Raw genomic sequence first — 17,950 nt, forward strand, 5'->3', positions numbered from 1 at the left:
AGCAGTGCTAACCACTGCGCAACCGTGCCGTCCATCATTAAACTTTTAAATCCAGAAGACTTTGTTCCTTATTTAATTCAATTACCGCCAATTGCCGGGGTGGGTTTGGAACCTGTGTCCCCAGAGTATTGCCCTTTACCACTGGATTACCAGTTCAGTGAAAATACCTCTGTGTGCTTGTGAAACCCGGACTGGGAGGGCAAACACCCTACTCTCTGTTTACAGAGCGTCCCCTCTCTGCAGCCTCGGGTCTATTTGCTGGCCATGTTACAGACGCAGATACACTGTAACTGCAGTTCCATACCTCGCCCAGAGCTGAGTCACCTAATCACCTGTCCTCCCTGAATGTGTCCAATAGCTCACAACACATCAGCTTTGCACAAGTGAAGGAGACACAGCCTGAATGAATAAGACACAGCTAGAGTAGGAATTGGAACTTGGTAACTTGGTACAGTGAGGTATTGCGGTGCAGAGTGGGGGAAGGTGCTTTTTCCCGACCATTCTCTTTTCTTTCTTCTGGCCTGTAACTGTTAATCTGCAGGGATAGAACGTGAGAGCATCCTGGGAAGGTGAATGATTGTTATTACCTTTTCAAATTGTATGTGGGTGGGCGTGGGGGAGGGGGGCGGGGGTGGGGGGACCGAAGAGTAAAGCTACGACCTGACTGGCTGGTTGGGAATCTGTGAAATTTGAAAAAAATATTGATATTGCAAAACAGACGTAATTGATCAACTAGATAGTGGATTAACTCAACCTGAGGGCAGAGATCGTTATTTAGCATTTAACATTACAGGAAAAAACTAGCGTCAGGACCATATAGTTAATTGTAACTCATTCTAACAATAATTCAAGTGTTTATTTTAAATTAATTAACTAGTGCTTAAATGTCACTCAGTGGAGTGCAGTGCTCAAACTGTGAGATGTGGCAGATCTGTGACGCTTCCAGCGTTCCGATCGATTACATCTGCAGCAAGTGTAACCAATGGCAGCTCCTCACAGACCGCGTGGTTCGGTTGGAGCCTCAATTGGATGCACTTAGGAGCATGCAGGTGGTGGAAAACGTCATAGATCGGAGTTATAGAGATGTCGTCACACCCAATGTGCAGGCAGAGAGATGAGTGTCAGTACAGGAATCCCCTGTGGTTGCTCCCCCTCTCGAACAGGTATACCCCTTTGGATATTGTCGGGGGAAGTAGCCTATCAGGGGAAAACAACAGCAGCCAGAGCCATGGCACCACGGCTGGCTCTGATGTTCAGAAGGGAGGGTCAAAGCGCAGAAGAGCAATACTCATAGGGGACTCTATAGTCAGGAGCACAGAAAGGCGCTTCTGTACACGTGAAAGAGACTCCAGAATGGTATGTTGTATCCCTGGTTCCAGGGTCCAGGATGTCTCAGATCGGGCAGTGGGCATCCTGAATGGGGCGGCAAACTGGGAGAGGTCGTGGTATATATTGGTTCTGACGACATAGGCAGGAAGGGGGATGAGGTCCTGCGGCAAGAGTTCGGGGAGTTAGACACAAAGATTTAAGACAGGACCTCTAGCATTTTAAACTGAGGATGACTCCCTGTGCCAGTGAGGCTAGAAATAGGAAGATAGAGCAGCTAAACACGTTGTTAAACAGCTGGTGTAGAAGGGAGGGTTTCAGTTATCTGGACCAGTTATCTGTTACTCTTGCGGGACAAGTGTGACCTGTATAACAAGGACGGGTTGCATCTAAACTGGAGAGGCATAAATATCCTGACCGCGAGGTTTGCTACTGCCACACGGGAGGGTTTAAACTAGTACCGGAGGAGTAGGCAAGAAGGTGAAAACATTGAGGGAGACCTAGGGATTAGGGCAAGTATGGATCGGAGGAAGAGCAGACACGGAGGTGTTGCTGAAAACAGCTGCAATGGTGGCCTGAAGTGCATATGTTTTAATGCAAGAAGTATAACAGGTGAAGCAGATGAACTTCGAGCTTGGATTAGTACTTGGAACTATGATGTTGTTGCCATTACAGAGACCCGGTTGAGGGAACGACAGGGTTGGCAGCTGAACGTCTCAGGATTTAGATTTTTCAGGCGGGATAGAGGGGGATGTGAAAGGGGTGAAGGAGTTGCGCTACTGGTTAGGGAGAATATCACAGCTGTACTACGGGCGGACACCTCAGAGGGCAGCGAGGCTATTTGGGTAGAGATCAGGAATAAGAAGGGTGAAGCCACAATATTGGGTGTTTAGTACAGGCCACCGAAAAGCCAGCGGGCGATAGAGGAGCAGATAGGTGGACAGACTTTGGAAAAGAGTAAAAGCAACAGGGTTGTTGTGATGGGAGACTTGAAGTTTCTAATATTGATTGGGACTCACAGTGCTAGGGGCTTGGATGGGGCAGACTTTGTAAGGAGCATCCAGGTGGACTTCTCAAAACAATATGTAGAGAGTCCAACTATGGAATGGGCTGTACCGGACCTGGTTTGGGGAATGAGCCCGGCCAGGTGGTAGAAGTTTCAGTAGGGGAGCATTTCCGGAACAGTGACCGAAATTCAGCAAGTTTAAAGTTTAAAGGCCTGGAGGACAAGGATAAGAGTGGTCCTAGGGTGAATGCACTAAATTGGAGGAATGCTAATTATAACAATATTAGGTGGGAACTGAAGAACCGAGATTGGAGGCGGATGTTTGAGGATGAATCAATATCTGACAAGTGGGAGGCTTTCAAATGTGAGTTGAAAGGTATTCAGGACCAGCATGTTCCTGTGCGGAAGGAGGTCAAATACAGCAAATTTCGTGAATCTTCGATAATGAGATGGTATTGTCGGCCGCGTCAAAAAGAAAAAAGGAGGCTTTTGTCAAGGCTAAGAGGCTGGGAACAGACGAAGCCTGTGTGGTATATGAGGAAAGTAGGATGGAATTTTAGCAAGGAGTCATGAGGGCTAAAAGGGGTCACGAAAAGTAATTGGCAAATAGGGTTAAGGAAAATACCAAGGCATTTTACACGTACATAAAAGTCAAGAGGGTAGCCAGGGAAAGGGTAGGCACACTGAAGGACAGGGGAGGGAATCTATGTGTGGAGCCAGAGAAAATGGGCGAGGCACTAAATGAATGAATACTTTGAATCTGTACTTACCAAAGAGACGGAGTTGTTGAATGTTGAGTCTAGAGAAGGATGCGTAGATAGCCAGGGTCACATCGAGATCCAAAAAGAAGAGGTGTTGGGCATCTTGAAAAATATTAAGATAGATCAGTCCCCAGGGTCTGATGGGATCTACCCCGGGATACTGAAGGAGGCACGAAAGGAAATTGCTGAGGCCTTACCAGAAATATTTGGATACTCACTGTCTTCAGGTCGTGCCCCGGAGGACTGAAGCATAGCCAATGTTGTTCCTCTGTTTAAGAAGGGTAGCAAGGAAAATCCAGGGCACTATAGGCCGGTGAGCCTTACCTCAGTGGTGGGTAAATTACTGGAGAGAATTATTCGAGATAGGATCTACTCCCATTTGGTAGAAAATGGACGTATAAGTGAGAGGCAGCATGGTTTTGTGAAGTGGCGGCCGTGTCTCAATAACTTGATAGAGATTTTCGAGGATGTCACAAAGATGAGTGATGCAGGTAGGGAAGAGGATGCTGTCTATATGGACTTCAGCAAGGCCTTTGACAAGGTCCCTCATGGCAGACTGGTACAAAAGCTGAAGTCGCACGGGATCAGAGGTGAGCTGGCAAGATAGATACAGAACTGGATCGGTCATAGAAGTCATAGAGTAGCAATGGAAAAGTGCTTTTCTGATTGGAGGGCTGTGACTAGTGGTGTTCCGCAGGGATCAGTGCTGGAATCTTTACTGTTCGTAGTATATAGAAATGATTTGGAGGAAAATGAACTCGTCTGATTAGTAAGTTTGCGGACAACACAAATGTTGGTGGAATTGCGGATAGCGATGAGGACTGTCAGAGGATACAGCAGGATTAAGATCGTTTCCCGAGATTGCAGATGGAGTTCCATCCGGGAAATGTGAGGTAATGAATTCTGGAAGGTCTAATGCAGGTACGGAACCCTCAATAGGATTGTCGGCCAGAGATATCTTGGTGTACAGGTCCACAGGTCACTGAAAGAGGCAACACAGCTGGAAACGGTAGTGAAGAAGGCATACGGCATGCTTGCCTTTATTGGCCGGGGCATGAGGATAAAAATTGGCAAGTCATGTTGTAGCTGTATGGGAGCTTAGTTAGGCAGCACTTGGAGTGTTCAATTCTGGTCCCCACACTACGAGAAGGATGGGGAGGCTTTAGAGAGGGTGCAGAAGAGATTTACCAGGATGTTGCCTGGTATGGAGGGAATTAGCTATGAGGAGAGTTTATTAGCTATTAATAAACTCGGTTTGTTCTCAGTGTACAACGGAGGTTTAGGGGCGTCCTGATAGAGGTCTACAAAAATATGAGGGGCATAGACAGGGTGGATAGTCAGAGACGTTTCCCCAGGGTAGTGGGCTCAATTACTAGGAGGCATAGTTTCAGTTGCGAGGGGCAAATTTTAGAGGAGATGTACGAGGCAAGTATTTGACGCAGAGGGTACTGGGTGCCTGGAAGTCGCTGCCGGAGGAGGTGGTGGAAGCAGGGACGATAGTGACGTTTAAGGGACAACTTGAAAAACACATGAATAGGATGGGAATAGAGGAATACGGACCCAGGAAGTGTCGAGGATTTTAGTCAGATGGGCAGCATGGTCGACGCAGGCTTGGAGGGCCGAAGCGCCTGTTCCTATGCTGTACGTTTCTTCGTTCTTTGTTCTTGTAGCCATCTGGGATGGCCATTTCCAGGATACACAATGGGCATTTGCAAAGATTGCAGGGTTAATGTACAACGTTATGAAAGCAAGCAGGCACAGAGCTTGCCTGAATATTGGAGAAACCGCTCCCAGACGAGACTGAAACTGTACAACATCGAACATAGAACATAGAACATTGCAGCGCAGTACAGGCCCTTCGGCCCTCGATGTTGCGCCGACCTGTGAAACAACTCTAAAGCCCATCTGCAATATTCCGTTATCGTCCATATGTCTATCCAATGACCATTTGAATGCCCTTTGTGTTGGCGAGCCCACTACTGATGCAGGCAGGGCATACCACGCCCTTACTACTCTCTGAGTAAAGAACCTACCTCTATCATCTGCCCGATATCTATCTCCCCTCAATTTAAGGCTATGTCCCCTCGTGCTAGACATCACCATCCGAGGAAAAAGGCTCTCATTATCCACCCTATCCTATCCTCTGATCATCTTGTATGCCTCAATAACGTTACCTCTTCACCTTCTTCTCTCTAACGAAAACAGCCTCAAGTCTCTCAGCCTTTCCTCATAAGATCTTCCCTCCATACCAGGCAACATTCTGGTAAATCACCTCTGCACCCTTTTCAATGCTTCCAGATCCTTCCTATTATGCGGCGACCAGAATTGCACGCAATACTCCAAATGCGGTCGCACCAGAGTTTTGAACCCCCCGTTCCAAATTCGGCGCAAACCCCAGAGATAGAGAAAAATGGCAATGAAGGAAATGGAACGCCTTATGATCCCCTAGGAATTCGAGGTCGCAGCGACCAGTAGAGTAGGACAGTGTCCCGACGGGAAGAAGAGATCAGAAAATATCTCAAAGGGAAAGGATGGCCCCTTTGGAGTGAATTCTGCGCCAATGATTGAACAGGTCCCGGGAGTATAGGGCATTATTGGTGGGACAAACTGACAGAGATCCACAGGAAGAGTTTAGGGAAAGCTCGCAAGCCGACGGCAATCGTGTCCTGCTTGGCAAAATTGCGAGGCACAGAGGAGATCGTGAGGACGCTCCGTAGAGAGATTGAGGACAGAGACAAGAGGGAGCTGTGAACAGAAGTGAGAGAGAGAACCAGAAATTCAGAGAGAAGTTAGCGGCGAGGGAGAAAGAGATGGAGGATGCGAAGCGGGCACACCAGTCTTGTCTCGCCCATTTAAGCAGCTTGCAGTCCGAATATGACAAAGCCTACCAGGATATGCAACGGGCGGTGTTGGTCAGACAGGAAACCCAATGGATCATGGCGACTGACCATTGACTACCGGGAACTGAACAAAGTAATCGCAGTAGCAGCCCCCACCGTAGCAACGAGTCCCAAGACCATGCTCAAACAGGGACTACAGTCAATTTTTTGTTCGGTTCTGGACATTAGCAACGGCTTTTGGTCCAATCCATTGGATAAAGCGTGCCAATATGAATTCGCATTCACATTCCAGGGACAGTAATATACGTGGACGTGCTTTCCACAAGGTTCCTACAACTCCCCCTCCATTTTCCACCGACAGCTGGCAAATGGTTCAGCAAAATTTCCCCGACCCGATTTTCTGGTCCAATATGTAGATGATCTGCTACTGCAGACAAACACAAAGGGAGAGCACATTTAGCTTCTCGCCGAATTATTAGGACTCCTGCAACAAATTGGCTATCACGTAAACCCCAAGAACGCCCAGATTTTACAGGAAAAAGTGATTTACTTAGGTACAGTGATCAGACTTGGCAAACGCGAGATCGAGCAGAAAAGAATCGACTCGATCGTCAAATCAGCCCTCCGTTCATTTCTAGGACTGGTTGCTGCTGCAAAAACCATATCGACGGGTTGGCCACAAAGGCAATGCCCCCATCCGAACTTCTCACGAAACAAGCACCTTGGGAATAGCTTCCAGAGCACACGGATACCGTGGACGCTTTAAAAAGATTCCTCAGCCCAGCCCCCGCATTACAGGTCCCAGGTCCACTATCCCCGTACGCAATTGAGGTCGCAACCACCGACCGAACCCTTTGGGCCGTGCTCCTACAAGAAAGACATGATAAATTAGGCCCCGTGGCATACGCCTCACGCGTGTTAGATCCTCTCGAGCAAGGATTTTCTGCCTGCGAAATGCACCTGCTCGCAGTTTTTTGGGCAGTACAGTACTTCTGCCTACATTACAGGACTCAACCCCATCACCATTCTCACTGAACACACCTCAACACAGCTATTATTAGACGGTCGACTTAAAGATGGCACAGTCAGTCAAATCCACGCAGCGGTTTGGACCTTCTTTTACAGGGACAGGACATAACAGTTAAGAGACCCAAGACCAAAATGTCCTCGCCGATAACTTACAATATGCAGGTACCCAACACGAGTGTGAGATCATCACCACAAAACATAATACCCTTTATACCAAAGTCAGCCCCCAGGAAAGCATGTATCACGCCTCAGAGACCCCAGCCCACAGACACATGCTACCCCTTAGAATCTATGTGGATGGCTCCTCCACAGTTTTAAATGGGAAAAGAATCACCCCTTGCGGTATTTTTTAGAGGACGCGCAGGGAAGCGCCCTAGGTTCAGCAGGCCATTCAAGGGGAGGGAGTAAATAGGCAAGTTGTAGTTGTAGGGGATTCTATTATCAGGGGGATAGATGGTATCCTTTGTGAGCAGGATAAAGAGTCCCGCATGATATGTTGCCTGCCCGGTGCTAGGGTGCGGGACATCTCTGACCGGTTTGAAAGGATACTGGAGAGGGAGGGGGAGGATCCAGTTGTTGTGGTCCATGTCGGTACCAACAACATCGGCAAGTCTAGGAAAGAGGACCTGTTTAGAGATTATAAAGAGCTAGGATTCAAATTAAAAAACAGGCCCTCAAGGGTCATAATCTCCGGATTACTGCCCGAGCCACGTGCAAATTCACATAGGGAGGCAAGAATCAGGGAAGTTAACACGTGGCTGAAAGAGTGGTGTGGGAAAGAGGGGTTCCTTTTCATGGGACACTGGCATCAGTTTTGGGACAGGGGGACCTATACCGTTGGGATGGTCTCCATGTGAACCGAGCTGGGACCAGTGTTCTGGCGAAAATAATAAATAGGGTGGTCAATAGGACTTTAAACTAAAGATTGGGGGGGTGGGGTGGGAGTGGGAAGGGGAAGTCAGGGAACCAAGAGGTGAAGTAATCAGTGGGAAGCGTAGCTTCTTAGGAATACAAAAAAGCACGAAAAGACAAAACTCAGGAGAGGTTACTATAGTCCCCATCCCACAAAATATTATACAGTGTATGGAAAGGCTCAGTAAACCAAGGTCCACCACACTAAGAAAACAAAAAGGGACGGTCAATAGAGAATTAAAGGTGCTATATTTAAATGCGCGCAGTGTACGGAACAAGGTAGATGAGCTTGTGGCCCAGATTGTGACTGGCAGGTATGATGTGGTAGGCATCACAGAGACATGGTTGCAGGGGGTTCAGGACAGGCATTTAAACATCCAGGGATTCACAACCTATCGAAAAGACAGGGAGGTGGGCAGAGGGGGCGGGGTTGCCTTGTTAATTAGGAATGAAATTAAATCAATAGCACTAAATGACATAGGGTCAGATGATGTGGAGCCTGTGTGGGTAGAGTTGAGGAACCACAAAGGCAAAAAAAACAATAATGGGAGTTATGTACAGGCCTCCTAACAGTGATCAGGACCGGGGGCACAAAATGCACCACGAAATAGAAAGTGCATGTCAGAAAGGCAAGGTCACAGTGATCATGGGGGACTTCAATATGCAGGTGGACTGGGTAAATAGTGCTGCCAGTGGACCCAAGGAAAGGGAATTCATTGAATGTTTACAGGAGGGCTTTTTGGAACAGCTTGTGATGGAGCCCACGAGGGAACAGGCCATTCTGGACTTAGTGTTATGAAATGAGCCAGACTTGATTAAAGATCTTAAAGTAAGGGAGCACTTAGGAGGCAGAGGTCATAATATGGTAGAATTCAATCTCCAATTTGAAAGAAAGAAGGTAGAATCAGATGTAAAGGTGTTACAGTTAAATAAAGGTAACTACAGGGGCATGATGGAGGAACTGACGAAAATCGACTGGGAGCAGAGCCTAGTGGGAAAGACAGTAGAACAGCAATGGCAGGAGTTTCTGGGAGGAATTAAGGACACAGTACAGAGGTTCATCCCAAATAAAAGAAAGGTTATCAGAGGGGGGATTAGGCAGCCTTGGCTGACAAAGGAAGTTAGGGAATGCATCAAAGCCAGAGAGAAAGCCTATAATGTGGCAAAGAGTAGTGGGAAGTCAGAAGATTGGGAAGGCTACAAAAACAAACAGAGGATAACAAATAGAGAAATAAGAAAAGAGAGGATCAAATATGAAGGTAGGCTAGCCAGAAACATTAGGAATGATAGTAAAAGTTTCTTTAAATACATTAAAAACAAACGGGAGGCAAAAGTTGACATTGGGCCGCTCCAAAATGACGCTGATAATTTTGTGATGGTAGACAAGGAAATAGCTGAGGAACTAAATAAGTACTTGGCGTCAGTCATCACAGTAGAAGACATGAGTAATATCCCAACAATTCTGGGGAGTCAGGGGGCAGAGTTGAATATGGTAGCCATCAAAAAGGAGAAAGTGCGAGAGAAACTAAGAGGTCTAAAAATGTATAAATCTCCGGGCCCAGATGGACTACATCCTAGAGTTCTAAAGGAGATAGCTGAAGAAATAGTGGGGGGGTTAGTGATGATCTTTCAAAAGTCACTGGAGTCAGGGAAAGTCCCAGAGGATTGGAAAATCGCTGTTGTAACCCTCCTGTTCAAGAAGGGAACAAGGAAAAAAATGGAAAATTATAGGCCAATTAGCCTAACCTCGGCTGTTGGCAAGATTCTAGAATCCATTGTTAAGGATGAGATTTCTAAATTTTTGGAAGTGCAGGGTCAGATTAGGGCATGTCAGCATGGATTTCGTAAGGGGGGGGTCGTGCCTGACAAACCTGTTAGAGTTCTTTGAAGAGATAATAAATAGGTTAGACCAAGGAGAGCCACTGGATGTTATCCATCTTGACTTCCAAAAGGCCTTTGATAAGGTGCCTCAAGGGAGACTGCTGAGTAAAATAAGGGTCCATGGTATTCGAGGCAAGGTACTAACATGGATTGACGATTGGCTGTCAGGCAGAAGGCAGAGAATTGGGATAAAAGGTTCTTTTTCGGAATGGCAACCGGTGACGAGTGGTGTCCCGCAGGGTTCAGTGTTGGGGCCACAGCTGTTCTCTTTATATATTAACGATCTAGATGACGGGACTGGGGGCATTCTGGCTAAGTTTGCCGATGATTCAAAGATAGGTTGAGGGGCAGGTAGTATGGAGGAGGTGGGGAGGCTGCAGAAAGGTTTAGACAGTTTAGGAGAGTGGTCCAAGAAATGGCTGATGAAATTCAACGTGGGCAAGTGCGAGGTCTTGCACTTTGGAAAAAAGAATAGAGGCATGGACTATTTTCTAAACGGTGACAAAATTCATAATGCTAAAATGCAAAGGGATTTGGGAATCCGAGTTCAGGATTCTCTAAAGGTAAACTTGCAGGTTGAGTCCGTAATTAAGAAAGCAAATGCAATGTTGTCATTCATCTCAAGAGGCTCAGCCCCATTACTCCAACATATTCTGAAAATGGCCAAAGACCGTAAATATGGAATCATCAAATTCGAAGTCGTCATCGTTCTTGCCCCCCGCCGTGGTAACGTTAAAGCAGACGCCCTAGCGAAGTCAGTATCCAGACATGGTCACTTTTGGAAACCCCCCCCCCTCCCCCGCCCCCCCCCACCCACCGAAAGCGCGCCAATACACGCGGTTCAGGTCTCACAGTCCAACATTCAAGATTTGGCAAAGGCTCAAAAGGAAGATGAGAAGCTCAGGGAAGGTTAAAAATGCAACTTCCCAGCCGCTAATGTTAAGTTTAAATACGCGATAACCGCACATGACGGTGTGATTCTAAAAGACAGCATTTATATAGTCCCCAGCCAGGACAGGCATCAAATTATTTGTCAGTTCAATGACAATCATGGACACAAGGGCATTGAGCCCACCCTAGCCCACCTCAGACCTCTCTGCTGGTGGCCTGAGTTAAAAGCCAATGTTACCCATTACATTGAGAAATGCTTGATCTGTTCCCAGAACAATCCGGACAGATATGCAAGAAAGGCTCAGCTTAGTCACACCCGCCCCGTTAATGGCCACTGGTCGAATTTGCAAATAGATTATATAGGACCCATACGCACCCCCCCCCCCCACCGCTGCAGAAATGGTTTTAAGTATGTGTTGGTGGTCATCGACACCTTCACAAAATGGGTGGAAGCTTTTCCATCCAGAACAAACACGTCCAAAACGACAGCTAAAATCCGAACCCAGCACATCTTTACAAGATGGGGCCTCCCACGCAGTATGGAGTCCGATCAAGGCTCCCATTTTACTGGAAGAGTGATGAAAATTTTCGGAATAAAGCAAAAGTTTCATATAGCCTACCACCCTCAATCAAACGGCATTGTAGAAAGGATGAACATAACTCTAAAAGCCACCCTCAGAAAAATGGTGCAACAGCACAACAGCACCTGGGACGCAGTTCTCCCATTTGCATTAATGTTCATTGGAAACAAATTATCCTCGTCCAACGGATGCATCCCCACTCCCTCATGACCGGACGCCCCATGAAAGGGACAGAATATGTATTAGGACTGGATTTGGCTCGCCCCACGGTCACCACCCTCACGCATGAGAAAGCAGTACAACAGTTTTTGAGAATGTGAAGGCCGCCCAGCTTGCAGCAGCCGTCAGGCTAGGAACCCGCAAGAAGCAAAGCAAGTCTTGCTTTGATAAAACGGTACACACCACCGAGTTTGTAGTAGGGCAGCAAGTGATGCTATCGCTATACAAACCCAGTTCTTCCCTTTCCCCGGAATTTTCCAGATCGTATTCTATCTCAGATAAAGTCAGCCCCTCCGTGTATCAGATCACCTATCCGAATGGCAAGTCTGCGTGGTTTCACGTAAACCAGCTTAAGGCTTATGGCTCGTAGAACAACCATTCACACTACATCTCACTTGCAGCAGCAGAGGACCACGCCCCGCCCGCGAACGACGTATTGCTATCCTTCCCCAACCTGACCAGCCCATCCTCAGACACGACTTGGACTCCACCCCCAGACGCACGACTCCGCCTCTCCCTTCCTTCAACCAACAGCGACAGCGATAGCGATGACGACAGCCCCACCACACCACGCTACCATTACACCCCTGCACCAGGCCCCACTCCCAGCGATACTGAACATGATTCCAGCGACCTCTTCGAGATTACATACATTAAAGCCCCTGAGCGAGACCCAGCACCCGACGATTTCGGATTCAGCCCTTGCAGCTCCAACCTCGACACAAGATTCTGGCACCGAGACAATTCGATCAGGCTCATCCGGAATGATGAAATGGGCCCCAATCCACCCCACGCAGCTTTAACAAACCTTCTCCAGTCAAGAGTATGGCAGCCGGGAGAAGATGATGATATCGAGTCTGACTCCCACCAAACAAATCCCTTTGCGACTCTTCGCTTTAGAGCAATGAGGAGTCCAGATGATGGTAAAAAGGAACCGATGGAGAGTTACGGTGTCATTTCTGATGGAACCTGCACCATGTTTGTAATGTATGTTTGTTCGTTATTGTGAATGTTAAATGTTGTTTGTCAATTTAAAGTTTTCATGGCCCCACGCCACATCTTGATGCAGGCAGAACTATCCTTCTGACGCCCAATGGCTGTTTGACGAACTAGTTTGTCGGCAGACAACCAATCATAGCTACTCTTCTGATTCGAAGGTAATCATATGAGGCAGCCCCCACGACGACCACATATTCGTTCCTTTCTTGCCGGTCGCTCAGGCAGTGGAGAAATGGCACTGGTCCCCGCCCTTCCTGAGGACCCCCCTCCGGTCAGCTACGCTCGGGTAGAGAACATATGGCACTGATTACCGTCCTAATCAGGGAGTCAACCCATTCTTACCCGCCGCGGCACATACGCACCCCATTGTGACTCTTTAAGTTCACAACTCCTTTGTTTGTTTATGGCAACCCAGAGGTTGCTTCCAGATGCTATTTACATCTCCAAACACTAGGATGGTAGATCACACAGGCTGCGATACGGCTCGCACTGTGTCAGTATTTTTCTCGGATGCCTTGCCCCAAATAATTGTTTTTTGTTTTTTTAAATGAGGGAGTCACAGGTGGTGACCAATTATAATGGGTAATTTGTAATAAAAGGACAGACAGATATACGAGATCTTAATCAAGGTAATAACAGAAATTATGCTTGTGTCCACAGAACTCCGGAACCACAGATGCCTCAAGAAGAAGACAGAAAGAAGGAAAGATGAAGACAACCATCATGCTCTACAGTTGGATATTAGCGGGTTCCCTCCAGTTGCGCGCGGACGGTACCCCCCTGACCCCTACCACACAGTCCGTGAATGTATCCCACCCCTGCCATGCACTAAGTCCCGAGATAGTTACCGATACACCGACCTGGTGTGACAAGTTCATCACCTGGTATTCCCTCTCCTACATTGTGGAAGCACTGTTATTACTGGCGATATTCTGCAGTATCATTCAGACCCTTAGACTCAGGAAATGGCAGTGGAAAGCCTCCCGCATCCCAATATATACTCTCAGGTCCCCTATTTTCGGACTTCAACAAACCCCGCAACCCCTTTTCGTGAATTAAAGTACATCCGTTTCTTTGTGTGTGTTCGTTTCGTTCGAATAAAGAAATGTTAAACCCTGCGCTTGACAGCCAAGCCAGAGAGACCTGTGTTGCTGCTATTGTACAGTTTAAAATGTTGTAATTTTTTTTGATTGATTGAGGCTAGTTTAGTTAAGGACAGTTAGAGATTCCAGTGATTTGATTTAGTAATGCATGCTTGAATGTCATAGCGCCCCATATAATTTTATAATGATGTATGTACATAAAGAAATTTAGGGAACATTTCAATTCAGAGGACAGAGCAGTGTAGAGCCTGTCAAGTGCTTATGGGTGCCCAACTGAGGAGGAGAACAAAGAAGATGCGGTAATGTGATCCTTCACGCTTCGCGTTGAGGATCACAAGGAGGGTTGGTAGCCATCTGGGATGGCCACTTCCAGAATACAAAATGGACATTTGCAAATATTGCAGGGGAAAATGGACAATGTTAATAAAGCAAGCAGGCACAGAGACTGCCTGAATATTGGAGAAACAGCTCCCAGACGAGACTGAAACTATAGGCTCATTAGCATATGGATGGCCCATCTCCCGGAACAAAGGAAGATACTTAAGTAACCGATCTGGCCCCAGACCTCGCGGCGCCTGTTCCCCAAACTGAAAGCAGAAAACAAAGCAGGCGAACGGCCACCTAGGACACGCCCAGCCATCAGGCCACCCACCCTTTTATTGGTCATGATCAATGCGAATGATCAAGAAATGGCCCAATTGATTGGGGCCGTTGAAGGCCCGCCCAAAAGCGCGCGAAGCCCCCTTCGGGTATAAGATGAAGGCCCCAAGAGAGAATCGCTCGCTTGGAATCGTCTCTCAAAGCGGAGTGACCCTTCCACGAGCTACACCAGAAGCAAAAAAGTCCAAGGTCAATGCTCGCTACCAGACGGACGACCTTAGCTGTTCCCCTCTACCACGTCGACGGCAGCAGCCTCAGAACCGAACAACGGCCATTGTTCCTCTGACTGAGTGGGCGCCCGAAGCTAAGTATAGGCTTTAGCAGTAGTGAAAGTTTAGTTTGTAGTGTTTCGTGCATGATTACATATCGCTGTGTATGTAAATAAATAATATTGACTTTGAACTAACTAACTGGTGTTCCGACGTTTTGGTCAGTATTCGGGTCTGAACCTTGTGGCGGTATCGAAAGATATCTGGCGACTCTAAAGTAAACGTAATTAGAAATAAGGAAGGCGACCATATTGACAGCCATATTTAGAAACAATGAAAGACAGCAACATTCTTTAACACAACCTCCTGGAACCCATCCACAGCACCTCCACTAACCGTGCAATGACAGAAGTAAGTCAAAAGCCACTTTGCTGCAAGTTATATCCCTGGATCATTTATAATAACACGAGAGGGGGTTCATCCTGTTGCTGAACACATGTTCAGCTGACAGTGTCTAACACAGGTGTTCAGTGATGTGGAGATGCCGGCGTTGGATTGGTGTGAGCACAGTAAGAGGTCTCACAACACCAACTTAAAGGCTTCAATCCTGATGAAGGAGCTGAGCTCCAAAAGCTAGTGATTCGAAACAAACCTGTTGGACTTTAACCTGGTATTGTGATGACATCTTAAGGTGTTGAGTGGAGAGGAACGGACCAAGTTTCAAACACATGTGCCAGAGCTGCTTAAATCCACTGTCCATCACGTAGCCCCACACGGGAGACGCCAGGAACTGAAGCGACAGGATTTCATGTTTTCTCAACTCTGTCACACCAGCACCAGTGACTCTATGGACACAAAATCAAAATAATGGAGTGATACTGAGGATAGAAATTAACTACAAACCGGGATTTGCCCACATTCTTAAAGGCAACACGTTGTGGCGATCTGGGCAAATGGAATGTGACAAATTTGAGAGAGAATTGAAACACATAAATAGGGAAATTCAAACACAGAGACTGCTAGATTGATTGAAACAGTTCATTGGGTGGCACAGTGGTTAGCGTAGCTGTTGCACTGCGCCGAGGACCCGGGTTCGATCCCGGCTCCATGTTAGTGTCCTTCTGGAGTTTGCTCATTCCCCCCGTATCTGTGTGGGTCTCACCCCCACAACCCAAATTTGGGGGGCATGTGGATTGGCCACGATATATTGTCACTTAATTGGAAAAAGATAATTGGTTACTCATTGATGTCACATTCAGAAGCTGCCTCACATTACCTGCCCTATCTGGATACACCACAACACGATATCTGTCCAGCATGGGGAGATGGACAAAACACACTGGATGTGACCAGCAGCGTGGCTGCACTATTTATGGATCGATATTTTCACGGCACAGGGACAAGAGAAGCTGTATTAGTGAAACTTGTTTCAGAGACATTGTGTGCGGGAAGATTGGGGGGGGGGGGGGGGGTGTCCAGGCTCTGTTTAAACGTGAGCAAGCAAACACATGTTGGGAAATGGACAGAGGGTGAGGCATTCTGTTTTACAAAGTAATGGAGTGATTGGGTCAGATGAGTCAGAAAATTAAGCCTTTGCTGAGCGGCTGGTAATCGAGATCAGTGAGCACAAGGGTGATGGGTGAAGTGGATTTGGTCAGAGATTGTATATGAACAGCAGAGCTTAAGATGAGCTTTGATGCAGCTTTATAACTGGGAGGCTGGTCAGCAGAGAATTGGAATAAGCGATTCTGGAATTCGGATTGAGAGCTGCGGTCAGCCAGAGGATGATATTTCGGAGGTGTCAGTGGACAGAATTAATGATGGGGTGGATATGGGGTCAGAAATCTGCTCAGGGTTAAAGGGTAACAGAGGTGGTAATCAGTGTGGACCAGCCTGAGGTATCGGAATGGAGTCAGGTGTAGGCAACAGAGTCTTTGAGTTGGTCTGAAGTCATCGTTCATGTTCCCGTGAATTAAACACAAAGGAGAGTCATACATTGAAAAGGGGATTACAATTTTATTAGCTGCATATAGGGACATGGCAACAATTCCACTAGGATCCAGAGGAGAGGGTAAACACATAGCATTTAGCAGTAAATTTAAAAGATGCGTACAGCGACTCAACCGGAACAGCAGCAAACAGGGCAGAGTCAAGGACAAGATCAGTAATACAGTTGTAAAGAGTTTCTGGAATTAACAACTGGACAGAGAGACTTACCAGGGATACCAACAATACCCAGGATCGGAAAGTATCCCGCTTGCATAATCTCGAGTGCATATCCAATCCTCCATTTTAATACATTCCGACCATGAGTAAACCAATAAAGTCCATAGGTGAAACGCCGAACCACAGTTGTAACATTCCAATCGATTGATGTCAGATTCTCACCCATTGCTTTAACGCTCCGATTGATTGTTGCCAGATTCGGATCTGTTTTTTTAATGTTCCAATCGATTGTTTTCACATTCTGATCCCTCCTCTCGGTCTCTCTGAAGCCGCTGGTCTCTGTCAGTGTTGGAGTTAATGCTCCCGCTGACAGTGTGTGAAAGCACGTTGAAAGGAATCGCTTATTATAAGAAGACGGAAAGCCTGCAGTGACACAGTTAAGCTCCATGGAGATTCACATTAATTAGTCACTGAACAAACAGGGCCAGTTAACCCCTTTCAATCCAATACTTTTCATGTCAGAACAGAGGAGAATATTCTCCCAGTTTAGAAGTGGTGTCATAGATTATCATAGAATTTACAGTGCAGAAGGAAGCCATTCGGCCCATCGAGTCTGCACCGGCTCTTGGAAAGAGCACCCCACCCAAGGTCAACACCTCCACCCTATCCCCATAATCCAGTAACCCCACCCAACACTAAGGGCAATTTTGGACACTAAGGGCAATTTATCATGGCCAATCCACCTAACCTGCACATCTTTGGACTGTGGGAGGAAACCGGAGCACCCGGAGGAAACCTACGCACACACGGGGAGAATGTGCAGACTCCACACAGACAGTGACCCACGTCCTGTGGTCTTCAATGCTCCTGGCGGGGCAGAGTCGGTGTGTGTGAGAGTCGGTGAGTGATGGAAAGGTTCATGGCTGAGAGTTTGACCATAATCTTGAAATTTCCCTTGGAAAGTGAGTGGTATGTTTGTAGTGAGTCTGAGATTAGGTTATTTTTCGGCATGATTCGCAGAACCTAGAATTCTTCCAGTGCAGAAGGAGGTCATTGGCCCATCGAGTCTGCATCGACACTTTGAAAGACTCCCCACCGAGGGTGAAGCCCCTTCCCTAACCCAATAACTCAGTACCCACCCTTTTCCTTTTGGACACGAAGGGGCAATTAGAGCAGCAAGGTAGCACAAGTCGATAGCACTGTCGCGTCACAGCGCCAGGATCCCAGGTTCGATTCCTGCTGGGTCACTGTCTGTGCAGAGTCAGCACGTTCTGTGCATGTCTGCGTGGATTTCCTCCGGGTGCTCCGGTTTCCTCCGACAGTCCAAAAATGTGCAGGTCAGGTGAATTGGCCATGCTAAATTGCCT

General features: G+C 47.2%; 1 protein-coding gene across 1 annotated transcript in view; it reads right to left on the minus strand.

Moving 5' to 3' along the window:
* Positions 1 to 16,893, minus strand: part of LOC140402846 (probable G-protein coupled receptor 139) — a 31,176-nt gene extending 14,283 nt beyond the window's left edge. The window contains exon 1 of the mRNA XM_072490470.1: positions 16,635 to 16,893. Within this exon, the coding sequence (XP_072346571.1) occupies positions 16,635 to 16,809 (175 nt within the window). The 5' untranslated portion in view covers positions 16,810 to 16,893. The remainder of the gene's footprint in view (positions 1 to 16,634) is intronic.
* Between the last annotated feature and the right edge of the window lie 1,057 nt (positions 16,894 to 17,950).

The sequence above is a fragment of the Scyliorhinus torazame genome, chromosome 26, assembly GCF_047496885.1.
Source record: "Scyliorhinus torazame isolate Kashiwa2021f chromosome 26, sScyTor2.1, whole genome shotgun sequence".
Taxonomy (NCBI): domain Eukaryota; kingdom Metazoa; phylum Chordata; class Chondrichthyes; order Carcharhiniformes; family Scyliorhinidae; genus Scyliorhinus; species Scyliorhinus torazame.